Below are 25,733 nucleotides of genomic sequence, written 5' to 3'. Positions count from 1 at the left end.
CATATATCACCACAAATTTTCTACTTTTCATGTCACTATTTTCAACTTTTATCATCATCAATTCCACATTATCATTTCCTTCTGTAATCTTTTAGTAAAAAACATGACTCCTCCACCCTGTATTTCCTATTTTTCATCCAGTGATCATATAAACCTTGTCCAACACTATTTGGTGGTAGTGGACCTTTTAATTTCATCTTCACAGTTCCCATCATATCTGGTTTCTCTTCCGCCAGATAATCATTTAATCTTGAAATCAGACCATGTTGGTATACATTACTTTTCAATTTTTCCCCTCCTTGTTTTCTGTTACCTGTTTTTCATTTTCTCAGACTCAAGTCCAGCACTCAAAAAAAAAAAGTTCCTTTCGGTCTTTTTTTTTTTTATTAGCTTTATTTTTTAGTGTTCTCTCTTTCCTCATTGCTCATTTCCTTTTTTATCCATATATTTTTGTAATCTTCATTTTTTGCCAGCTTTACTGTTTTTGTTAATATTTCTCCCGCTATCATTTGAGAACTTCGTTTAATTTTTGAGATCTATTTCTTTAGTATAGTCCCATTCTATGTACTTCTATTTCTTTTTACATCTCTTGCCCCTCATCTTGTATCTCTTTAGATATTTCTTTCTCCCCTTTTTCTCTCATGTATCTAACTACATTGTGTTTTTCTTTGATACCATATACTACTATACACTTTTTTTTTATCTGCTGTGTCCCTGACCAAAATCTTTTTATCTAATTACATTAACGACTATTTCCTTTGTATTTACCTAATTGTATTTTACGGGAAGGGGAGCCATGCTTGTGGTGTCCCGTCTTCATATTTCATTTTTTTCTTTCACTTGTTGTTGTACATACACACATATAACAAAGGCTTTTTCCCCCTTACAAGGGAGGTAGCCAAAAAACAAAGGCATAAAAACCACTCCCACCCATTCCATCCCCATCACATTCCATCCCTCTTATCTTAGCACCTCCTGGATGACGGGTAATTCATGCATCCTGTCCACTGCCCTGGGTCAGAAGCAGTGTCGCAAGACACAGCACATCCACAGCAAGGCCGCTTTATCAAATCGGCGGACCCCCCCCCCCTCTCTCTCCGTCCCCTCATGCAGAGAAGACGGAGAGAAATCCCTTCGGGCTTCGTCAAATTTTTATCACACATACTCCCTTTCCCCCCACCCATTCCACCTCATGGATCACATCATCATCCATACACAACAATTCTCCATTCACCCCTGTCTTCTGTCCTCTCCCGTCCTTCCTCAACAGACATTCCCCTCTTCCCCAAAGCCCCTTTTACCCCATCCATCCATCTCATCCTAGGTCGCCCCTTCATGTTCACTCCTTCCACACCTCTTTTACTAGTCTTTCTTCACTCATTCTTTCCATGTGTCCAAACCATCCCAATACTCTTTCATCATCCCTATCTCCCAGCTCCCTTTCCACCCCCGTTCTCATTTCTCACTCTATCCAACCTAGTAACCCCTAGCATATTTCTCAAGACACCTCTCAAACACAAACTCCTTCTCTCTTATGTTCCATGTTTCTGCCCCATAAAGTGCCGTCAGCACAATCACTCCTTCATATAACCTACTCTTAGCATCCATTCCCAAATGTCTATTTCTCATTACACTTTTTAATCCAAGGCATTTACTCGCTTCTCTTAATCTACATTCTACCTCCACATCTACTCCTTCCTTTCCTGCCACATTCGCACCCAAGTATCCAAAACTATCCACTTCCTCCAGTCTCTTTCCTTTAATACTCACTTCATGTCTGCTGCCAATTTCTCCCCTTGTACATCTCATCACCTTACTTTTACTCACATTTATCTTCAACTTCCTTCTTTCACACACTTTCCCAGACTCTGTCACTAACTTCCTCAATCCCTCTTCTGATCCTGCTACAAGCACAGTGTCGTCCGCAAACAACAGCTGGCTTATCTCCCACTTTTCCCCATTTTCTTTAACCATCTCCAATCCCTGAATTTACCTCTCGCACCACCCCATCCATGTACAAATTGAACAGTCAGGGTGACATAACACATCCCTGATGAAGTCCCACCTTTACCTCAAATCACTCACTCTCTCCACTTCCAGTCCTGACACATGCTCTACTACATACATATACCAAGGGCTTTTCCCCCTTACATGGGGGGTAGCCAAAAAGAAAAAGGCATAGAAATCACTCCCATCCATTTCATTTCCCATATATTCCACTCCCCTCCTATCTTGGCACCTTCCACTTGAGTCATAAAAGGCGACAAAAAAAAAGGGACGGGGGATGGGATTAGGAGTCCTACTACCTGTAGCCCCAAAAGGGGACATTCCTAAAAAAGAAAAGACATGCTCTACTACTCTCATAAAAACTCTTGACAGCTCCTAAGAGCTTTCCTCCTATCCTGTATATCTGCAATACCTCCCACAGTGCCTTCCTGTCTACCCTATCATAGGCCTTTTCCAAATCCATAAAAAACAAAAAAACATCCTTACCTTCTATAGCTTTCTCACATATCTGTCTTACCACAAAAATCGGATCTACACAACCTCTACCTGTCCTAAACCCACTGTTCCTCACCGACTACTCCTTCTGTACCTCTCCTAATCTTCTCAATCAAGACCCTCCCAACTACATTTAACAAGCTAATCCTTCTGAAACTACTACACTCACACTTGTCCCCTTTTCCCTTGTAAAGTGGAACTATACAGGCACTCCTCCTGTCCTCCGACACTCTACTCTGTTGTTGTACAATTCCTTTAAAAGCTATTTTTTGGCTTTCCTGGTCTACTTTCCATTGATTTTTTATTTCTTGAAGATCTGTCTCCTTTATGGTATCTCCAACTTTCTCAGTCACCACTTGTACTGTACTTGTCCTTTTACTGCTCTTTCCAAAGCTTCATTTTTGTTAGTATCTTCATTTTTCATCCTTACTTTTTTTTTACCATTTAGGTCATTAAGCTATTTGTTTCAGTATTCTGTCTTTTCAACTCCTTCCTTTATACATTGCCCTGTATTCTGCTTTTAGATCTATAATATTTTGTATTAACTCTGTAATCTCTTGATTTCATGAAATATTTTTATACTTTTATCTCCCTTTCTAAATCTATACCTTTACTTAGTCTTCTACTTTTTCTTGCAAAGCCAGAAAAACAGAAATTCTTATCCTCATACCTCATGGTGTCTCAATATTAGTTTTTTTGGGGATGATACCTAATGGCAATTCAACCCTGCTCACATCTAGTCTTCTTTTAGTTGGTTCACTATAATTTTGTCTGCCTTCACCATCTCTATTTTAATTTCCTTACCACTCAGTAAATTTACTTTAATAATTCATTGCATGCACTTGTTAAGCTAAGCTCTCCCTTTCCTAGAATATTGGGTGGCATACAGGAATGTCCTGTCATTCACAAGGATCTAAAATCAGAGGGAGGAAAGGGTGGTGGATGGGAGTGGCTACCTCCCTTAAGAGGAGGGAAAAATGTTCAATATATAGTTAGAAAACAATTTGATTGGTAATTAATCTACTGAGAAAAAATATCAGTATCTGAAAATAAAACTCAAAATGGTATCCCGATCTTATTTAGGCAATCAATAATGTTATTAGTTTTGTACCAATTGTTACACAAAACTACTTGCTTCCATTTACACAAAATTCTGGACACTGGTTCATTTAGTCACATCACCCTGAACATTTAGTCACCTGACAAATTGTGACACTTTAAAGAATAGTGCTTTTTAAAGAAAATAAAGAGCATTAAACTGCTTTAAAAAAAAAATGTTAAAATATGTCTTAAAAGTTAATAATATATAAAAAAAATGGCAATCAAGTCTTGTCAATATCACACCACTCCATTCAAGAAATGTATTCAATAAACAAAGATTATCCCTTTGGGCTACATTTCCTCACCCATCAACCACTCTCCATTCTCTTATCTCTTACACTCTCTTCCTTGATTGACAGACATTTCCTCACCCATCAACCACTCTCCATTCTCTTATCTCTTCCTTGATTGACAGACATTTTACTTGTATCCATAGTTCTCTTCACACTACCCACACTCTTGGTTTTCCCCTCAAGCTTATTACATCCACTTCTGCTTCCCATGTTTCTTTCTTTACTCATTTTTTAAACATGTCCAAACCATCAATTTGACTAACCTTATCTGCCTGCTCTCTTTCCATCCTTGCTCTCTACCTTATCTTAAAGACTTTGTACTACTCATCTGTTTCACCTAAATGCTTCATCTCAATCATGTTTAGGATCTTCCTTTCTAATTCCTCCATCTTCCAAGTCTGCTCCATACAGTGCCTTGGACACAATCATTCCCATATTCAGTCTTCTGGATTCATCCCCCAATAAGCACGTCTCGTACCAAAATTAAAGGTAAGGAAAACAAATTATATATGACAATCTGTATTTAGTTCACAGCACAGGCCAAACAGTATTACCTCCTTCATGATTAGCTTTCAACAATATATCTGCATATAGTATTCAGCAATGGAAGTTATCCACTTTAGAAACTATTCCTGTTATTTTTCTCTAAGAGGTTTGCTGAAACTAATAAAAATTAAGAAAACAACATCTCCACACTTTGTGACAACCAATTTTCCACTTCAACATAATCAACCTAGGCTTTGGTATCTAATAAATAATCTTAGGATAAATATAAGCAAGGTTTTAAATATAAACCAATGCATATGATATTCTGTTAAGATTTCAATGCCTTCAACTCACATAGCACGAGCAGCAACAATCTGAGTATATTTCAAAGCTGTATTGTAAGGATGCGAGAAGAAATTTGAAAAATATCTTTATTCATAAAATGCAGTGCTATGAATAATGAAATTGAATCAAATGCACAACACACTTGATAGACATTATTTCTATTACTGATGGTGCCAACTACAATTTGGTCAATTCTACTGAATGATACATCTTGGATATATACTCAAAAAATGAGAACCTGGCAAAGCCAAATATCAAACCACACAGTAACCAATAGACAATTCTGATAGATAGGTGATCTGCTGACCTTAATGAGTCAAAAGTGACACTTGATTCCAGTAGGAGCTGTTTATAGCATTGGACAGTTACTGCAGTGTTGTGGCTATCATGAGAGTAGGTCACAGGTGAGTCTTACTGTAAATACCACTTATTTGTGGAATATCCTACCCTGATAGACAACAAAATATAATGAAAAATTGAGTAATAATGATGTCTGCTTTTCACTTGCAATTTTACATGGTCTTTCAGTCTTCATCCTTAAACTTCGGCCTGTTAGGTTACATTTCTTTCACCAACTACACATTAACAAGTTTCTACCCTCATCCTGATTATTCCCCTCCTGTCTTCTCATAATCAAAATACATTTATCTTCACAAATAGTGCTTTAACAATAGTTTCATTTCTTTTTACCCCTTGAATTATATCACTTCCCTCCTTTCTTTTGTCCATCACATGCTATTCTTTTCTCAAGATCCTGTTATTTTACCTACTGCCTCATCCTGGAGAGAAACACAAACTACAACATTAACTTTCATTCATTATAAAACTGCCCTCCTTTCACTCTCTTGAATATCAATTACAATCTTATAAAGTAACACAAATATAGCACCAGAGAAAGTACAACAATCAACATCAAAAGAAATTATGCATAATTTTTCATTTGTTACCAATACAGGCTCACCCATCCTTGTGCATTTGATTGCTACACCACAGAGGTGTATGAACTCTTCAATGAACTCAACATCATGTCTCCTTAGATTTATTCTTGATCCAATTGCTAAACAGACTCCAACAGAATGCAAGTCAGTCTTTTACTTACCCTTCATCTGCGTCGACTATAAACAAGTGATTTTATGAGCTCCCTCATTTTATTGGCTTCCTGCCGATCCACATAGCACGTACCCAGTGCCATACTCTTTACAGCCAACTCTGCAGCCTTGAGTGCATATATCATGACATAAGCTCCACAGTCATAGCTATTATCCTGCTGTGTGCAAGTTGCATCAACCAATGTGGAAGGGATGTCCCTACCTAGGTAGGTGTTGAACCTTTGTACCAACATTCTTGCATCACGATAGTTGGAGCCCCTTTGGGAGTCATAGTGGTAAAATTTGTTGTCAAATTTACTGAAGACAAGAAGGCTCCAGTGGCTTCCACCTGAAGCCACCATAGAAGAATTGTCATTTACCGGAAGGAAGATGTAATCTTTGAACTTAGCATCTAGAGGGTCCAAAAATACTGGCAGTTCCCTTGGATCACCCATCTTGATGAGCTGAGTGACCTCTGGGCTGATGAACAACAACCGATGGCGAAAAGGAAAGGCCTCATGGACTAAGTGCTCAAACCAGAATGAAATGAGTGAGTCATTCAGCCAGTTTCTTCCTTCCAAGAGTCGAAGGTCTGACTCATGGATGAGGCTATCATAGTAACTAAGAACTACCTTGTCACCCATTCTGCAGACTGGTTTTTCAGTTTCAAATCTGAAGACCAAACAGCAACTTTCCGTCTGTGAAATTAAACTTTGTTTTGCTTCCTTTCACAGGTCATTCAGTTTTCAAATGGCCTATTTCTTCTTATAGCATTGCTGGGTTGGAAGCATGTAAATCAATTACATATGCTCCTCTGTTGACGAACTTCTTGTTCCTTAATATACAGTGCCTGGGACAAAGGAGCAGAACTAAGTCTCAGTTCCACCACAAAACCTTTGTGCCTAGATCCTAACCTCTGGTAATTGGCACATTCCCTCACACTTTCTGGATCTGTCCATGTCCGTTAATTAGATTTGGTTGCACAGATGACACTGACAAAGACTGAGGTGCATTAGATGTTTGTGATGCTGGAGTGTGACTTCCTTGTTGTTGCTGCTGCTGCTGTTGCTGCTGTGATGCAACTCCAGTTTCAAGAAGTTTCATGCGTTTCCGTGTGTAATGCTGCCAATGCAATATCATTTGATCATCAATAAACTTGCAACACTGTCCATTGACAATTTCTTTTCGAAAATTCTCGTGTTGAAGAAGGTCTAAGAAGTAAAGGCACATAGGATACCTGTAAAATAATAAAACGTAATCACACAATGGAAAAATTCAACATCTTCAATCAATCCCTTTGCTATATTTCACAAACAATTTGATTAATGTCAAATTTCATTTATCTTTGGAAATGCTATCACAACAACAACAAAATTATTATCTCAACCCCTTTGCAGATTTCATAATGGTTAAGCTCAACAACTGCATAACTTTTAGGATGTCACTGTAGCAAAGGGATTGAGTTATACAGTTAAAGGTCAACTGAGAAGGTTTTGGATTTCTTTATTATTTGTTATTTCATGTATGAAAATATAACTTAGAAGAAGTCAGAACACTAAAATGCACATTTCTAGCATTTTATAGTCATGATTTTATCCAAGTAGCATGATCTTAAAAGTGCCTGGTAGCACACAAACTTTTCAATGTTGTTGCTAGGGCAACTGATGATGTCAAGGTTGCCAGCGAGCAACACGATGGGGATTTCACAAGAGAGAAACAAGAGGACATGATAAAAAGCTAAAGAAGGACAGTTACAGAAGAGACTTGAAAAAGAACAGTTTCCCACACAGAGTGATCGATGTCTGGAACAAACTAAACAGTGAATGCCAGAACTGTACACAAGTTAAAAAATAACTTGTATGTGGAGAGATACGAAAACGGGTCACAACAAGCATAGCTCCCGTCCCGTAAAATACAACTAGGTAAATACATCAAGTGAAGAAGATTTATTGGATTTGGATGCCCTCTCATGTTCCAATGTGGGTACAGTACAAGGATACATGTACAAATCAATTCAGATATCCAAACAAGACTCAACTGATGAAGAACATGTCAAGAGCAAGGAATCTTCAGAGGATGAATGCCCAGAACAAGCAGAAAATAAGGACTGGTGAGTTTGTCAGAATGCATTACTGCATGCACGTACATACATAAATGCACACCACCAACCACACCAGACCAGACACATGATTTCATTGGTTTGTCATTAGACATGTGGATGAAGGTTTGAAGGCATGAAATGGTAGGCCTAATACCTAGCAGATGTTGATGGGCCTGGCCCTATCTACCAGGCCCCAGCATGCCCATCAGGGCTGGTTTTTATTTTATTTTGTTGGAAAAACATCCACACAACCACCAAGGTGTCTACGCCCACAGTGCATGGATAGTTCATCTGTTCATGCAAGGAGGTTAGCATGGTTAGGCCTATGGCATTCATGCCATAGGCCTATGAACAAGCAGAAGAATTTTTAATTAAATTTTCTAACATTTGCTCAGCTTCTTACTTTATTCCAGGTAGCCTGTAGCTTGCAGAAGTAGCTACCATCACCCCTGGGCCCATTTCCCATTGCATGGCCTTGCTAAAATTCATGAATTTGACTATTTCAAGTGCAGCTGTGGACATTGTGTTCCACAGCGAAAGGGCAGAGAGAGCTTGTGTTGCTCTTATTGCAGCGCAATCCAAACATATGCCAGTGCATCACCCAGCATTTTCAGTGATCTGCCTGAATCCATATGCTCTTGAATTGACAATGTATATATTTATCAATGATGAGGGGACAATTGAGAATGACCAACCTCCGCACAAGTGAGTAGGCCTATACACGTGCATGTAGCATTACAGTATTTCAATTACATCCATACTGTCCATTGTTGAGTCACTTGCATTCAAGTCCAGATCTTTTAATTTGAATAATATTGCTGAAATTGTGGCAGTAGCCATGTTTTGAAGTAAATTCTATTAATCTTATACAAAACTCTATTTATTTTTGAAATGTGTATGAAAAATAACAATATATATATGTACAATATGTAAAAATGCATATTTTTATGAATTTACAGCAAAATGAATATCATAAATTGGAACTTTTATTTCTTTCAGGCTGTACAGGCATCTTGCCTATCATAATTTAGTGGAGTGGTGTTGGCAATGACTGGGCAAAAGAAACTGTCTGCCCCTTCCAGTGTGTGCCAGTGACCAAGTTAGGAAGAAATGGCCTTCGCCAGATATTACACAGGATTTAAATATCCTTCAACAATGACTTTGGTTCAGATTCTTGAAATTATATTTGGAATACTATTTGTCCTTGGTATATGAAAAAATTCACTGTGTTGGACCTTTGTTTCTGGATGATGTCAGACTTCTCTTGTTTTTTATATTTGGAACAGACTGGTTCAGGAAGTTTCATAGTGGACTGAAGTTTGGCATCTCTTGTAAATTTGTATGATGGATATTCAGAATGCAATCTAAGCAATTCACAAATTAAAAATTGTACATATTCTGTAAATGAAAAATGGAGATTTATGTTTTGGACATTTTACTGTTTGTCATACTATCAGAACAATACCGAATTTTTAGGTATTTTGAATTTATCACATTGTTCCAATAGGAAGTCCTATGCAGTTTCACAGTTTGGATTCAATATGTAGCACAATAATGCTTCATACATTCACCATATGTTAGATCAACCTTCTCATTCACCACTCCAACACCTATTTTGGCTTTAGGATAAGATATAGCCCATTGTACCTCTCCATTTTTTTCATTTTTCTGCTTTCTACATGAATTTTCATTGAAATGAAGGGCAGCAAGTAGTCGTCTGAAAGCGTAAAGTTAATAATGATAATTTTCAATCACCATGCATATATTTGATCATTCTCAATATGAATTCAGCCCCCTTGTGCCTGAATTACCATAGTGAAATTATATCAAGAGATGTTTGAAGTTACATATGTAGGCTACTTGCCTTCCTTTCATTGCTTCATAAAAAAAAGTGCTGGGACTTGGTAGCAAAGAACCACACAACCTTGTGATACAATTCCAGTGCTGATGTTTGTCAAATCACTCTTGCAATTTGTGGCAACACAATAAACCATTTTTGAACTAAATACTTGATAAAACCTTGCTAACACATGAAATATGACATATCACTGATCAAGTTGGCAGCGTGGCATGGCAATTTACAATGCACACACATAGCATGCATCAGAATGTAAACAGCAAGCTGAAGGTTGGCAAAGGAAAAGTTCATTTGCTACCAATATTTTGATAGGGCTTTTTATCACACTGCATAATAATTAGGATTTATTTTTGCAATATTTTGTCAAAAGGTGACTAAAGCATACATCTAGCAAATATTCACCCTCTTTGAAAACCTTCTCAGTTGACCTTTAAGTTCAAAGAGATGAGATGATGATGGTGATGATGATAAAAGGTATTATGAATCCTCCAATAACAAAGTATAGACACCTACTCAACTCAATATGAACCTTTATACTTTCTCTGCCTCTGATACCCAAATCAATTCTCAACAATAATAACAACTGCTACCTTGAGGTTCACTGGAAGGAGATAAAAAAGAATGCAAAAGGCAAGTTGCAGAGAGAGGAAAGGGTAAAGGGAACTGATGGATAAATTCTAATGGAAGAGAAGACTGTGAATAAGAGACTTTAATCATGGTTGTGGGAGATGCTTAGAGAATGAATGATGGGAAAGGAGAATGATAAAGCTATAGCAAAAGAAAAGACACAAGGTGCACTGAGAGATAGAAAGCTGAAAAAGCACCTGGATTTAATGGACAGGTCATGGGGATATTTTGGTCAATATGCATCTTAAGAGAAGATAGTACCATCTGAAAACTGGAGGATTGCATGTACAGTTCCACTATGTAAGAGTAAAGAAGATAAGTATATATGTAAGTGAAAATATAGGGAAAGAGCAGTGTGGATTTAGGAGAGGTGGGACTATAAATCAAGTGTTTGTGGTAAAACAGGTATGTGAAAAGTATTTGACAATAGGTAAGGATATATTTTGAGTCTTCATGGACTTTGAGAATGTGTATGAAAGTGTCCATAAGGAAGCCTTATGGAGTATATTGGAAGTGTATGGAATCAGGAGAAGCCAAGTAAAAATGCCAAAAAAAATTTACACAAAAAGGTTGGGAATGGAGAGAACAAATGGTCTAAGGTGAATATGCTTCTGCATCAAGGTTGTATGATGGTACCATGGTTGTTCAACTATATGGAGAGGGTGGCAATGCAGGTAAACACAAAAGTACAGGACAAATTTTTGGTGTTTGTAGGTGAGGGTGAAGAGATGTGGGAGGTAAATCATATATTGTTTGCTCATGACACTGTACTTTGGCTGATTCGGAGGAGAGACTGAAGCAGCTAGTGACTGAGTTTGGGAAGGTATGTGAAATGGGGATAAACCAACTTTGGTTATCAGACCTTGCTGTGGAAGTGCATCTTGTTGCATTGCTCTTGAACCAAGTGGCAAAATGGGGGTCAGGGATAATTATCAATGCACAAAATGCTACAATGAAAGACATGTTAAATATGTTTTATGTATGCATTGGGTTTATGCTCTGACTTGGCCCCCTCCTTATAATTGGGAGTAAACACCCATTACATACACATTAAAACTCATTTAATACCCCTCCCACTACAGCACCTCATAGATAAATTCATCCTAATTACCCACTACACTGTATTGATGGTGTATTTTTGTAGTAATATTGTCTACAGAAATGCATGGTGACTGATTTTGAAGTGGATAAACCAAAAACCCATGGTCTTTAGTTCAATGGTGCACTTAGGTTACTCCATTTTGGAGAAAGCAGTTGTTATGGGTAGGGTAGGTTCCAACACACAATAGGGCTAGGTCATAAACATATAGGGGTATTTGTTTTGTTATGTCATCTATAGCCAGGGTGAAAAGAAGAATGATAAGGATGTTTTCTTGGGGAACTCCTTGTTGGGAATGTGGTGATGATAAGGTTGCTCCTATGCATACTAACAAGGTTCTATGGGTTACGAATTGGTACATAATGATGTATATAGCTTCTCAAATATGAGAAGTTTATGGAGGAGCCATTATTTCTAGGTTGGGTAGTATGCTTTATATAAAAAAAAAATATATATATATATATATATAATAATAATTATCCATATTTATACTATATATATATATATATATATATATATATATATATATATATATATATATATACCCAATACCCCATCTGGGGTATTGGCTGCATGTTATTGTGGGACTAAAAGCTGCTCAGTAGCATGCAGCTGATACTTTTGGGCCTACATGGGGCATCCCTACAGACCAGAGCCACACATAATTTTGTCTGTGGTAGAGGAAATCTCTATTCATAGAGAAATGATGATACTTTATTATACTGTGACTGTCTCTCTGTTATACTGTCCCACTCTTGTTACTGTCCTGTACCATTTCTCTGAATATTCATTTTCTCATTTTGCCGAACCCTGTGGTGGGGAAAAGAATACTGCCACCAAGTATTTCCACTTGAGCTGTATAAGGCAACAAAAACAAACAGGGCAGGGATAAGACTAGGCATCCTTCTCCCTGTAGCCCCAAAGGGGTTATTCCTTAAAAAGTATATAAAGGCATAGGAGGGTCTGGGAGTTTTCCAACCAGTACCCTAAGGTTTGGGTCTTTTAATGTGCGTGGACGTTGTACAGATAAGAGTAAAGGAGAAGAGATAGGCAGTATGTTTGTGAGAAAGATATACATGTTGCCACTGAATGAAACTAAGTTGAAAGGGAGGGGAGAGTGTGAGTTTGGGAGTGTAGTTGCGAGGATCTCAGGGGTGAAAGGAAAAAAGAAGATGAGGGAGAGAAGGGGTGGCTATACTAGCAAGTGAAAATATAGGTAAGTGTGTAATGGAGTGGAAGGAAGTTTCTTCAAGGTTAATGTGGATGAGGGTGAAACTGGGAAGGGAGATGTGGGTTTTTGTACATGCATATGGGCCTGGTAGTGAGACGAGTGTAGAGGAAAGGGAGGCTTTTTGGATAGATTTAAATGAATACATAGAGGGTTTAGGGAGAAATGTCAATGTAGTGGTATTGGGAGACCTTAATGCTAGGGTAGGAAATGAACCGATAAATGGAATGGTTGAAAAGTGTGGAGTTCCAGGAAAAAATCGTAGTGAAGAGTTGATGGTGATGTGTCTACAGGGTTGATGATAGCAAATACAGTGATTAGAAAGAAAGTAAAGCATAAGTACACATGGGATAGGATGGTGGATGGAAGGGTAGTAGATATAGCGTTAATGGACTATATAGTAGTAACCTGGGGAATAGAAGGAAGAGTTAAGGATGTATATGTTCTAAGGGGAGTGGGGGAATATCAGATCATTTTTTGGTGGAAGGTAAGTTGAGAGTGGAGGATAGATGGAGAAAGAGGAAAAGGACAGAAGGTAGGGAGGTGCTTAGAGTGAACTGCTTAAATGAGAAAGGAGTAGTAGTACAAGAAGCTGAGAGAGGAGAGAGAAAGTGAAGGATAGAGCAGAACTAGGAGTGGAGGAATGGGGATGTCTCAAGGAGGGAATCACAAGGTGTGCAAAGATGGTGTGTGGAACAAGGAGGGCAGGAGGAAATAGAAGGAGGGGTAGCAAGTGGTGGAATGATGAAGCAAAGATGGTTGTAGAAGAGAAGAAGCAAACATTCACAGATTGGTTACAAAATAGGACAAGAGAATTATACGAGAGGTAGATAGAAAAGAGAAGTAAAGTACAAGATAAAGGAGGCAAATAGGAGTGCAGATGTGAAATGGGATAAGAGTATGACAGAAAATTCTAAAAGTAATAAAAAGATGTTTTGGAAAGAAATTAAGAGAGGAAGAGGAGGTGAATCAAGTACGGAAGAAAGGGTAAAAGGTGCAGGTGGAGAGATACTAATGGAAGAGACCGCAGTTAGAGGAAGATGGGTAGAGTACTTTAGGGAGTTACTAAATGTGGAGGATATGGAGGGAAAGGTAGTTGCAATGAAAACACCAAGAAAATGACAGTGATGAGTGAGGAAAATGGAGGAGAAATAAGGAAAGATGGTGAAGCCAGTTAAGAAGATGAGAGCATGTAAGGCACCTGGGTTGAATGGGTGTCATGCTTTTATGGATTAAGAAAAGGCTTATGACAGGGTAGACAGGAAGGCACTGTGGGAGGTGTTGCAGATATATGGGACAGGAGAAAACCTTTTAAGATCAATCAAAGTTTTTTTTTTTAAGAGAGTAATAGAGCTTGTGTTAGAATCACAAATGGAGAAAGTGAGTGGTTTGCGGTAAAGGTGGGACATTGTCAGGGATGTATTATATTGCCTTGGCTGTTCAACTTATACATGGATGGGGTGGTGTGAGAGGTAAATGCAAGGGTAATGGGTTGGGGATTGGAGATGGTTAAAGAAAATGGGAAAAAATGGGAGATAAGCCAATTGTTGTTTGCTGACAACACTGCGCTTTTAGCAGGTTCAGAGAAGGGATTGACGAAGTTAGTGACACAGTTTGGAAAGGTGTGCAAAAGAAGGAACTTGAAGATAAGTGTGGGTAAAAGGTGACGAGATGTACAAGAGGAGAAGGTGGCAGCAAATTGGAAGCGAGTATAAAGGGAATGAGACTGGAGGAAATGGATAATTTTAGATACTTGGGTGCGAATGGGGTGGGAAAGGGAGGAGTGGAGGTGGAGGTAGAATGTAGATTGAGGAAGCAAGTTAATGTCTTGGGGGATTAAACAGTGTAATGAGAAATAGACATTTGGGAATGGATGCTAAGAGGAGATTGTATGAAGGAGTGATTGTATTGACAGCACTGTATGGGGCAGAAACATGGAACATAGGAGAGGAAGAGAGGAGGAGTTTGAATGTGTTTGAGATGAGGTGCCTGAGAAGTATGATAGGGGTTATTAGGCTGGAGAGAGTGAGAAACAAGGAGGTGAGGAGGAGAACGGGTGGAAAGGGAATTGGGAGATAAGGTTGATGTGAGAGTATTGGGATGGTTCGGACACATGGAAAGAATGAGTGAAAAAAGATTAGTAAAAGAGGTGTGGAAGGTAGAGGTAGGCATGAACATGAGGGGGCGACCAAGGATGAGATGGATGGATAGGTTAAAAGGGGTATTGGGAAAGAGGGGAATGTCTATTGAGGAAGGACGGGAGAAGACAGAAGATAGGTTTGAATGGAGAATGGTTGTGTATGGATGATGCTCTGATGCATGAAAGAGAGGGTGGGGGATGGGGGTGAGGGAGTATGTGTGAAAAATAAACTGACACAGCCTAAAGGGATCTCTCCCCATCTTCTCTTTTTCTGCATGAGGGGACAGAGAAGGGGGTCGCTGATTTAATGAAGCAGCCTTGCTATGGATGTGCTGTGTCTGCAACACTGCTTCTGACCCAGAGCAGTGAGCAAGATGCAGGGATGACCTGTCATCCAGGAGGAGCCAAATTAAGAGTGAGGGAGGGGGGTGAATGGGAGCAGACTATATGGGGATGGAATGGGTGGGAGTGGATTTTATGCCTTTGTTTTTTGGCTATATATATATATATATATATATAAATACAGACTATATGGGGATGGAATGGGTGGGAGTGGATTTTATGCCTTTGTTTTTTGGCTACTTCCTTTGGTATATATATATATATATATATATATATATATATATATATATATATATATATATATATATATATACATACATATATAAAGACAGTGAGTCCTAATTATACGATACATATGTGTTCCTGAAAACATTACCGCAAATTGAAATTACTGTATACCGAACCCAAGTTTTGACTTATGGCAGACGTACCTTCTCCCTGCTCTTACCTCTTCAAAATATCTAATTTTACCTCCAAAATATGAGCGGATACCGTATCAGTGAATCAAGGGTAGTAATTACCAGATACCGTATCTGTGAATCAAGGGTAGTAATTACCAGATACCGTACCTGTTAATTTACTGGATAAAGAATTACCATATGAGGAGGACTCACTGTACAGGGATTTCTCAATTTATGTGAGGGATACATTCCAGAAGGGGTCACATAATGTAAAAATCGTATAGAGTCAACACTTATATTTTCCTATTCCTTACTTTATTTTTTGCATCATGTTATTGTAAATAATCTGTGTAATTTGAAAAAATTACTAGGGTTTTTACCTCATGTTATTCCAAAGTCATATACAGTTGAACCTTGAAAGCCCGGACTAATTGGGGGGAAGGGTGGTCCGGTCATGCCAAACGTCCAGTCATCGAAAATATCGCCCTAACACCCGTAGATTTTCATAGCGGTATACGTATAGGTAATGTATGATATGGCATAGAAACACATAAGAATAATACTCTAACACTGTAATAACAATACTGTAATAATAATGCTATAATACTAATAATTCTGTAATAATAACTGTAATACAGGCATGTAAATGTACTGTATATACAGTGTACTGTACTGTATTTTTTATTACGTACACTGAAAATATCGGAAGGTATGCACGCGGGACAGTGGTGGCGGCCAGGGTTGCCGCGTTTTCTACACTGCCGTGTAGAATGGGAGTGTTGCCATACCGGGGCATACATTTTTCTCGGGCGTGTGCAGACTTTCATAGCAAGATATACTTGTCAAACTTTGACAAAATGGTGATTCTAGTTTTTTTATTCTTGAATGTATATAAGGCCCCCCATGCCCTAACATATTCAGTAAGATATAAAAATAATTTTTTTTTAATATATTATTATCGCTAAAAAAAAGCTGAAACTTTAGCGTAGAATTTTTTTTTCTACACGGTAAAAAAGTATCTTTTGGGGTATAATATTTTATAAGTAACACAATTACCAATAAAATTCATATTTTGATGTACCATTTATTATTTGATAACTAGTTCTATGATTTCTAAACAAAAGTTTGAATTTTTGAATGTTTTTAATAGCCTGCTGATATGTAGAAAAAATTTCCTTATGTCCTTGTGGAGTTGCCACATGCCGCTATTTTACTATGTTTTGGTACAAAATTCTACGAAACGGCAGCCCTGCTGGCGGCTTGACTGGGCCGGGTTTGAGTACATGTGTACGGCTGTCGCTGCCACCTACTGGACAAATAGGGAACTTTGCTTGAAATGTCCTCCCTTTGTTCATTTCGACAAGTCATACGAGGGTCCGGGCATTCGGGGTCCGGGCTTTCGAGGTTTGACTGTATTCTAAACACACATAAATTGAGAAATCCCCGTGTATATATATATATGTACACACACACATATATAAACTTTGCAGATGATGCAAAACTATTGAAGAGAGTAAGTAAAGAAGATTGTAAATCTTTTCAAGAAGACCTGGACAAAATCTGGAAATGGAGTAAAAAGAAAGAGGTGAATTTAAACATTAAGAAATGTAGTATAATGGAATTTGGAAAAAGTAAAAGTAGAATATCTGGTCAATATAAAATAGGAACAAAGGGAATTACAAAAGTAAACTCAGAAAAAGACCTAGGAGTAATTATCTCAAACGACATGTCACCAGCCAAACATGTAAACAAAATAGTTGGAGAAACCTACAATTTAATAATATCAATGAAAGTGGCCTTTGATTACATGGACGAGGAAATGGTAAAGAGAATACTAGTTACACTGATAAGACCAAAATCAGAATATGCAGCATCACTATGGACACCCAGTACAATACATACATACATATACCAAAGGCTTTTTCCCCCTTACATGGGAGATAGCCAAAAAGAAAAAGGCATAGAAACCACTCCCACCATTCCATCCCCTACATACTCCACCCCCTCCACCCTCTTCCCTCCCTCACATCTTGGCACCTCTTGGATGATGGGTCATCCCTGCATCCTGTCCACTGCCCTAGGTCAGAAGCAGTGTTGCAAGACAAAGCACATCCACAGCAAGGCCGCTTCATTAATTCAGCAACCCCCTCTCTGCACCCTCATGCAGAAAAAGAAAAGATGGGGAGAAATTCCCTCACCCACCATCCCCCCACCCCCTCATGCATCACAGCATCATCCATACACAACCATTCTTTATTCACCCCTATCTTCTGTCCTCTCCTGTCCTTCCTCAACAGACATTCCTCTCTTTCCTAATGCCCCTTTTACCCCATCCATCCATCTCATCCTAGGACGCCCCCTCATATTCACTCCTCCCACCTCTGCCTTCCACACCTCTTTTACTAATCTTTCTTCACTCATTCTTTCCATGTGTCCAAACCATCCTAATACTCTTTCATCAACCCTATCTCCCAACTCCCTTTCCACCCCTATTCTCCTCCTCACCTCATTTCTCACTCTATCTAGCCCAGTAACCCCTATCATACTTCTCAGACATTTCATTCAATATTAAGAAATGCAGCATAATGGAATTTGGAAAGAGTAAAAATAGAATATCAAAAGATTACAGAATTGGAGAAGAAAAAATAAATAAAACAAACTATGAAAAAGATCTTGGAGTGATGATTGGAAAGGACATGAAACCAGATAAGCATATAAACAAGATGTTCGGAGAAACCTACAACTTATTGAGAGCAATCAAAGTGGCATTTACCTATATGGACGAAGAAATGATAAGGAAAATACTTACTACACTAATAAGACCAAAACTCGAGTACGCAGCATCACTTTGGACACCCAGTACCAAAAAGAATATTAAGAAACTAGAAAGATTACAAAGAGCGACAACCAAACTAGCACCGACACTCGCCGAACTAACATATGAGCAAAGACTATCCAAATTGAACCTACCAACTCTGGAACAAAGAAGAGAAAGAGGAGATTTGCTAACTATCTACAGAATAATGAAAGGAATGGAAGTTTTAGACAGGAACGACCTATTAATGTGGGACAACGGTAAAACAAGAGGACACGGAAAAAAATTGAAAAAGGATATAGAAAAAACTTGAAAAGGAACAGTTTCCCACACAGAGCGATAAATACATGGAACAAATTAGACAACAAAACAGTATGTGCTAACACTATACAAGATTTTAAGATAAAACTTGATGCGGAGAGATACAAAGACGGGTCACCACGAGCATAGCTCCCCTCCCGTATATTACAACTAGGTAAATACACGTACACTGGACATTGAAGCGAAAGGAAGTGCGGCGATTGAGTGCATATCTAGCAGTTTTGTCACCGAACACGAAGGAAACTAGTTGTTATTGTACGGAATGGGTAAGCTGTGTTTCTCAGGTGACTGGTAAAAGAAATCCAGTTCTTGAAAAAAAGTATAGTTATGGCAAAATGGAGAAAGAAAAAGAAAGAAAAATAAACGAACCAATGAAAAGAGGACTGGATATAAGCATAATGGAAAGTCCAAGAGGTGTCATCCCCATAAGAACTTGTTTGATAGATACTCCAAGGAAAAACCAAAGGTGGGAAAATAACAGTTTTTCGGGGTTTCAACGGAACCCATGTGAAATAGGTAAAAGCTTAGATATAGAGAAATTAGATATAGTAATGCATTAGGAAATCATGAAGTAAATGACTTAACCACTTCAGTACGGGACTTAAATCTCGCGGGCAGCAGCCAATGCCAGCCGTATGACGTGTCGTAATAATATTCGCATCATAAAATATAGTCACCGCTTATATCGATCGTTCTCTCTTTCACCCGCGAATTTTGAAAACCACAGAGAATGGGATTCAGGGCGCATTTGGGAGAATGTAAAAACACAGGGGCGACTACAATAAATATAATCAAGACGCCGATATGGCAGCGTCGCGAATCCACTTGCTCCTCATGACGCCTACGTGTGCGGCACCGTATGGAAGGGGTTAATGGAAGAAATCATAGATTCAAAATTGGATTACCGAGCTGTACTTAGGGAATTGATTACTTTGCGTAAGAGTAATGAGCAAACGATTAAAGAATTAAGCGACCTAAATAGCAAAACTGAAATCCTCAAAAGAGAAAATGAAAGAATGAAGAATGAAGCCAAAAATAAAAATGAAGAACTGAAAAAGGAGGTCAAAGCAATTACAAGTAGTGACCGGAAAGGTGGAAGAGTCAAAGAAACAGACCTCATTGAAATAGAAAAACCAATGGAAACAAGAACAGGAAAATAAAAAAAATCTTTTAGAGAAATAGTACAAAAGCAGATGGGGGAAAATACAAAAGTAAACCATTATGAAAGTAATTAAAGAAAAGGAAAATTGGGTGAGAGATACAGATGACAATGGTAAGTGCATTGTGGTCCATGGTATCCAGGAAAAACATGATATGTATAGATACCAGAGAGAAAAGAAGAAGGAAATAACTAAGGAAATTTTGAAAGAAATACAGGATGAAGGGCAAAATTTTGATAAATCGACAAAATCCACAGGATAGGCAAATACTCAAAAGAAAACAACACTGAGCTCTGAAAATAAAACTAAGAACTCAAATGATAGCCGAGGAGGTATTATTGAAAGCGGTTAAATTGGGAAACAGCTAGAAATTTAAACATATATGGATAAAAAAGGAAATGAGTGATGAGGAAAAAGAGAAAGACAAAGCTCTCAGAATTGAAGCCAATGATAGAAATGAGAAAATATCAGAGATGGAAAAAAACAAGTTTTTTTTTAGAGTACTGGATTTGAGACTGAACAAATGGTACATCAAAAAATGGAAGCTTAAACCAAAAAAGAAAAGAAAATATGAAACTAAAAGTACATACATATACCAAGGATTTTTCCCCCTTACAAGGGAGGTAACCAAAAAGGAAAAGGCATAAAATCATTCCCACCCATTCCATCCCTGAATACACTCCACACCCCTCCACCCTCCCTCTTATCTTAGCACCTCCTGGATGACGGGTCATTCCTGCACATTGTCCACTGCCCTGGGTCAGAAGCAGTGTCGCCAGACACAGCACATCCACAGCAAGGCCGCTTCATTAAATCGGCGACCCCCCCTCTCCGTCCCCCCATGCATAAAAGGAGAAATCCCTTCGGGCTGCATCAAATTTTGCTCACACATACTACCTCACCCCCCATCCCCCCGCCCATTCCACCTCATGCATCACAACATCATCCATATACAACCATTCTCCATTCACCCGTCTTCTGTCCTTTCCCGTCCTTCCTCAACAGACATTCCCCTCTTCCCCAAAGCCCCCTTCACCCCATCCATCCACCTCATCCTAGGACGTCCCCTCATGTTCATTCCCTCCACATCTGCCTTCCATACCTCTTTTACTAGTCTTTCTTCACTCATTCTTTCCATCTGTCCAAACCATCCTAATACTCTTTCATCAACCCTAAAAGTGGCATACACAAATATCAATGGCATGATTTCTGGAATCAATGAACTAAATGACTATCCAGAAATACAAAAACCTGACATTATGGAAATTGTAGAGACAAAACTGAAAGGACCTCTATCAACAAGCATAGTGGGACAAGGTCTATACAACCGCTGGGTGAAAAAATAGAACAGACAAGCAGGGAGGAGGGGTCATGATATTGACCAAAAAGGGTCTAAATGTGACAAAGATTAATGAAGGCCAAGACAATGTAGAATTAATTATGATCAAAATTGTAAACAAAAAGATGAAAAGCAGAAAATTTGTAGCGGTGTATGTACCACCAAAAATACAGGCTTGGTCAGATAACAAACATTCTAAATTACTGGAAGACACAATGTGCTAAATGAGTTACTGAAAGAGGATGGTAACATAGTAATCATGGGCGGTTTTAATGCAACGGATATAATCTGGGAAGAAATGATAGTAAAAGGGGGAGAAGAACTTTGGAGCAACATTCTACTGGATATGACCATCGAATACACCTTAACACAATGGGTTAAGGAAAATACTAGATATAGAAACAATGAGGAACCGTCAAAACTAGACTTAATATTAACTTCTGAACCAGATATTGTGAACAAAATGGAGTATAAAACACCAATTGGAAAGAGTGACCATATACTAATTGAGTTTGAATTAAAAGAACAGAACAATGTAGGTAGGAATGATAAACATAGAGAAAGAAGATTAATGTACAACAAAACAGATTTTGTAAAACTAAAACTAAAAAAAAAAAAAAAAAAAAAAAAAAAAATTCCAAAACACAAACTGGGATAAATTCTTTAAAGAGGAAACAAAGATTGAAGACAAATGGAACATATTCAAAGAAAAGTACAAGGAAGGAATTGACAAATATGTACCAAAAAAAAAAAGAAACAAAAAGAGATTTATATAAAGTGTTGAAGACTTGGTGGCAGTATTCTTTCCCCCCACCAGAAATATGGGACCAAATAAAAAACCTTGATGTCAGAAAATCACATGGGCCAGATGGAATTGCTTATTGGATATTAAAAGAAAGTATAGATGAACTAACAGACAAAATACAAAAGGTAATTGATTTCTCACTCAAAGAAGGAAAAGTACCACAAGACTGGAAAAATGCAAATATTGTACCAATATACAAAGGAGGGGACAAAGAAAATCCAACCAACTATAGACTGGTCTCCCTTACAAGTACAATAACAAAAATATGTGAAAAAGTTATCAAAAGTAAATGGACTAAACATTTGGAAGAGAATAATATACTAAATCCAAAACAATTTGTATTTGGACATGGAAGATCATGTGCCATACACTTGATTTGCTTTTACTTGAGACTAATAGAAATAATATAAGAAAGCGATGGATGGGCAGATTGTGACCTTCTTAGATTTACAAAAAGCATTTGACAAAGTACCACGCAAAAAGCTACTAAGAAAAATTGAAACAATAGGTGGAATACAAGGAAAGTTATAGGAATGGATGAAAGGTTAACCCCTTCCATACGGTGCCGCACACGTAGGCGTCATGAGGAGCAAGTGGATTTGCGACGCTGCCATATCGGCGTCTTGATTATATTTATTGTAGTCGCCCCTGTGTTTTTACATTCTCCCAAATGCGCCCTGAATCCCATTCTCTGTGGTTTTCAAAATTCGCGGGTGAAAGAGAGAACGATCGATATAAGCGGCGACTATATTTTATGATGCGAATATTATTACGTGACGTCATACGGCTGGCATTGGCTGCTGCCCGCGAGATTTAAGTCCCGTACTGAAGTGGTTAAAGAAAATGGGAAAAAAAAGGGAGATGAGCCAGCTGTTGTTTGCTAATGATACAGCACTTGTGGCAGGATCAGAGGAGGGATTGAGGAAGTTTGTGATAGAAGTTTGGAAGGTGTGTGAAAGAAGGAAGTTAAAGATAAATGTGGGTAAAAGTAAGGTGATGAGATGTACAAGAGGAGAATGTGGCAGTAAGTTAGAAGTGAGTATTAAGGGAGAAAGACTAGAGGAAGTGGATAGTCTTATATACTTGGAGGCAAATGTGGCAGGAAAGGGAGGAGTAGGGGTGGAGGTAGACTGAGAGAAGCAAGTAAATACCTTGGGGGATTAAAAAGTGTAATAAGAAATAGACATTGAGGATGGATGCTAAGAGGAGATTGTATGGAGTGATTGTGCCAACAGCACTGTATGGGACAGAAACATGGAACATAATGTTGGAAGATGAGTTTGAATGTGTTTGAGACGAATTGCCTGACAAGTATGGTAGGGGTTACTAGGTTGGATAGAGTAAGAAATGAGGAGGAAAGCAGGGGTGGAATGGGAGTTGGGAGATAGGGTTCATGAAAGAGTATTGGGATGGTTTGGACACACAAAAAGAATGAGTGAGGAAAGATTATTAAAAGAGGTGTGGAAGGCAGAGGTAGGAGTGAACATGAGGAGGCAACCAAATCTGGAGATGGAGTCAAAAGAGCAAAGGGAATTTCAACATCAAGAAATATAGTATAATGGAATTTGGAAAAAGTAAAAACAGAATATTGGGACAATACAAAATTGGTACAAAAAAAATTAAAAAGTCAACTCAGAAAGGGACCTAGGAGTAACTATCACCAACGACATGGCATCAGACAAACATATCAACAGAATAGTCAGAGAAACATTTAATCTGTTAAGATCAATGAAAGTGGCCTTTGACTACATGGATGAAGAAATGGTAAAGGAAATATTAGTTACACTGATAAGACCAAAATTGGAGTATGCAGCGACACTATGGACACCTAGTACTAAAAAGAGCATAAAGAAATTAGAAAGAATTCAAAGAGCAACGCCAAAGATGGCACAACACTCTCCCAATTGACATATGAACAAAGATTGGACAAATTTGAACTACCAACCCTGGAATAAAGAAGAGAAAGAGGAGATCTAATAACCATCTACAGAATTATGAAAGGGATGGAAGTCCTTGATAGATGACTTACTAAAGTGGGATAGAAGAAAACCATGACATGAAAAGAAACTTAAAAAGGATAGTTACAGAAGAGATCTGAAAAAGAATAACTTTCCACACATAGTGATAGATATCTGGAACAAACTGAATGAGGAAACAGTGAGTGCAAAAACTATACAAGAATTTAAGATCAAACTGGATGCTGAAAGATACAAAAGTGGGTCACCACGAGCATAGCTCTCTTCCTGTAAAATATAACTAGATAAGGATGAGATGGGATGGGGTAAAAGGGGCAATGGGAAAAAGGGGAATGTCTGTTGAGGAAGGAAGGGAGAAGACTGAAGATAAGGGTGAGTGGAGAATGGTTGTGTATGGATGATGCTGTGATGCATGGAAGGGAGTGGGTGGGGATAGGGAGATGAGGGAGTAAGTGTGAATGATATTTTTACACAGCCCAAGGGGATTTCTTCCCGTCTTTCCTTTCTCTGCATGAGGGGCACAGAGGGGGGATCAGTGATTTAATGAAGCGGCCTTGCTGTGGATGTGCTGTATCTTGCTATATTGCTTCTGACCCTGGGCAGTGGGAAAGATGCAGGGAAGACCTGTCATCCAGGAGGAGCCAAGATTAGAGGCAGGGAGGGTGAATGGGAGTGGAGTATGTGGGAATGGAATGGATAGGAGTGGATTTTATGCCTTGTTTTTTTGCTACCTCCTTTGTAAGAGGGAAAAAGCTGTTGGTATATGTATGTACTTATGTCTGGGGGTTACAGAAACTTTAGGCAACAATCATTATCACTTCATACTCATATTTATACATAAAAATGTCTTAACTAAAACCCTATATATAAACAAGAACTCAAAAATATCCAACAAAAACCACTCTAGCTCAAAACAATCTTGAAATGGTGAACCTAAGAACCAATGTATTCTACAAAATTCTCCAAACTACAATTTCCCGTTTCACTGAAAAGAACTGACTTGAGGAATTTGGCATATTCAGGCTCCTTCCAGTACAGGAGATACTTGAGGTAATTGATGAAAGGGGCTTCCTTGAAGTAGCCCCTCTGCGCCAAAACTGAAAAAACAGAGTGTGAGTGTTTTAGCTGTGAGTTCACAATCATAACAAAGTAAGAAACATTAAAGTAGGCAAGCTTAGGTTAATTGAATAGCTTTATTATGAGACAACAGAAAAAGTGCACATAAAGATATAAACATACCTCTTTTTCTTAACTATGTAAAATATCTAACTGTGTGACTATATAAGTAAAATTTAAGATAAAAAAGAAAAGAACAGAAAAACACAAAAAACAAATGTGAGAGTTAAAAAGAAGGAAGAGATAGAAGGAAGGAGGAAGTGGAAGTGATAGAAAGAGAACAAAAAAACAAGAGTCTAATATTTCTCTTGAGAAATCTATAGGAGGGCTCAAGGAATGTTTCTGACTACTGTGGACAAGAATTCCAACAAATCTGACTGAAGCTAGTTAATATTATCACTCTACATATCTATAACCAGGTTTCTTATGATAGGAGATCATCCAAATGCTTTTTCTTAATCTAACACTTGATCTGAACTTGTTCTATTTTTCTATCCTTTCTAGAAAGAATGCTGATTTTGAGGGTCACTAGTTTTGTCTGCATTTTTTCTTCAGTCTATGGCTGCTTTTTGATATGTAGAAAAGAAAAG

At 38.2% G+C, this 25,733-nt stretch overlaps 2 protein-coding genes across 15 annotated transcripts in view; both read right to left on the bottom strand.

The window, feature by feature from the left end:
• Positions 1–4,399: 4,399 nt before the first annotated feature.
• Positions 4,400–6,459, bottom strand: LOC143027779 (sentrin-specific protease 8-like). The gene has a single exon (XM_076189312.1). It carries the CDS (start codon positions 6,457–6,459, stop codon positions 5,830–5,832), a length of 630 nt encoding a protein of 209 aa, XP_076045427.1. The 3' UTR covers positions 4,400–5,829.
• A 286-nt stretch (positions 6,460–6,745) lies between these two features.
• The window catches only part of MED31 (mediator complex subunit 31), a 54,948-nt gene continuing 35,960 nt past the window's right edge, over positions 6,746–25,733 (bottom strand). For 13 of the 14 annotated variants that reach the window (XM_076189316.1, XM_076189313.1, XM_076189314.1 and 10 more), the window contains exons 3-4: positions 25,028–25,124; positions 6,749–7,052 (exon numbers count right to left, since the gene is read on the bottom strand). In XM_076189316.1, coding sequence (XP_076045431.1) covers positions 6,752–7,052; positions 25,028–25,124 — 398 coding nt within the window. In that variant the 3' untranslated portion in view covers positions 6,749–6,751. Of the gene's footprint in view, positions 7,053–25,027; positions 25,125–25,733 lie in introns of all 14 variants that reach the window. The other variant, XM_076189327.1, reaches the window with a different exon arrangement.

The sequence above is a fragment of the Oratosquilla oratoria genome, chromosome 8 (assembly GCF_046742065.1).
Source record: "Oratosquilla oratoria isolate Oo_2021 chromosome 8, ASM4674206v1, whole genome shotgun sequence".
NCBI lineage: Eukaryota > Metazoa > Arthropoda > Malacostraca > Stomatopoda > Squillidae > Oratosquilla > Oratosquilla oratoria.
This window is presented reverse-complemented; position numbering and strand designations above follow the sequence as displayed.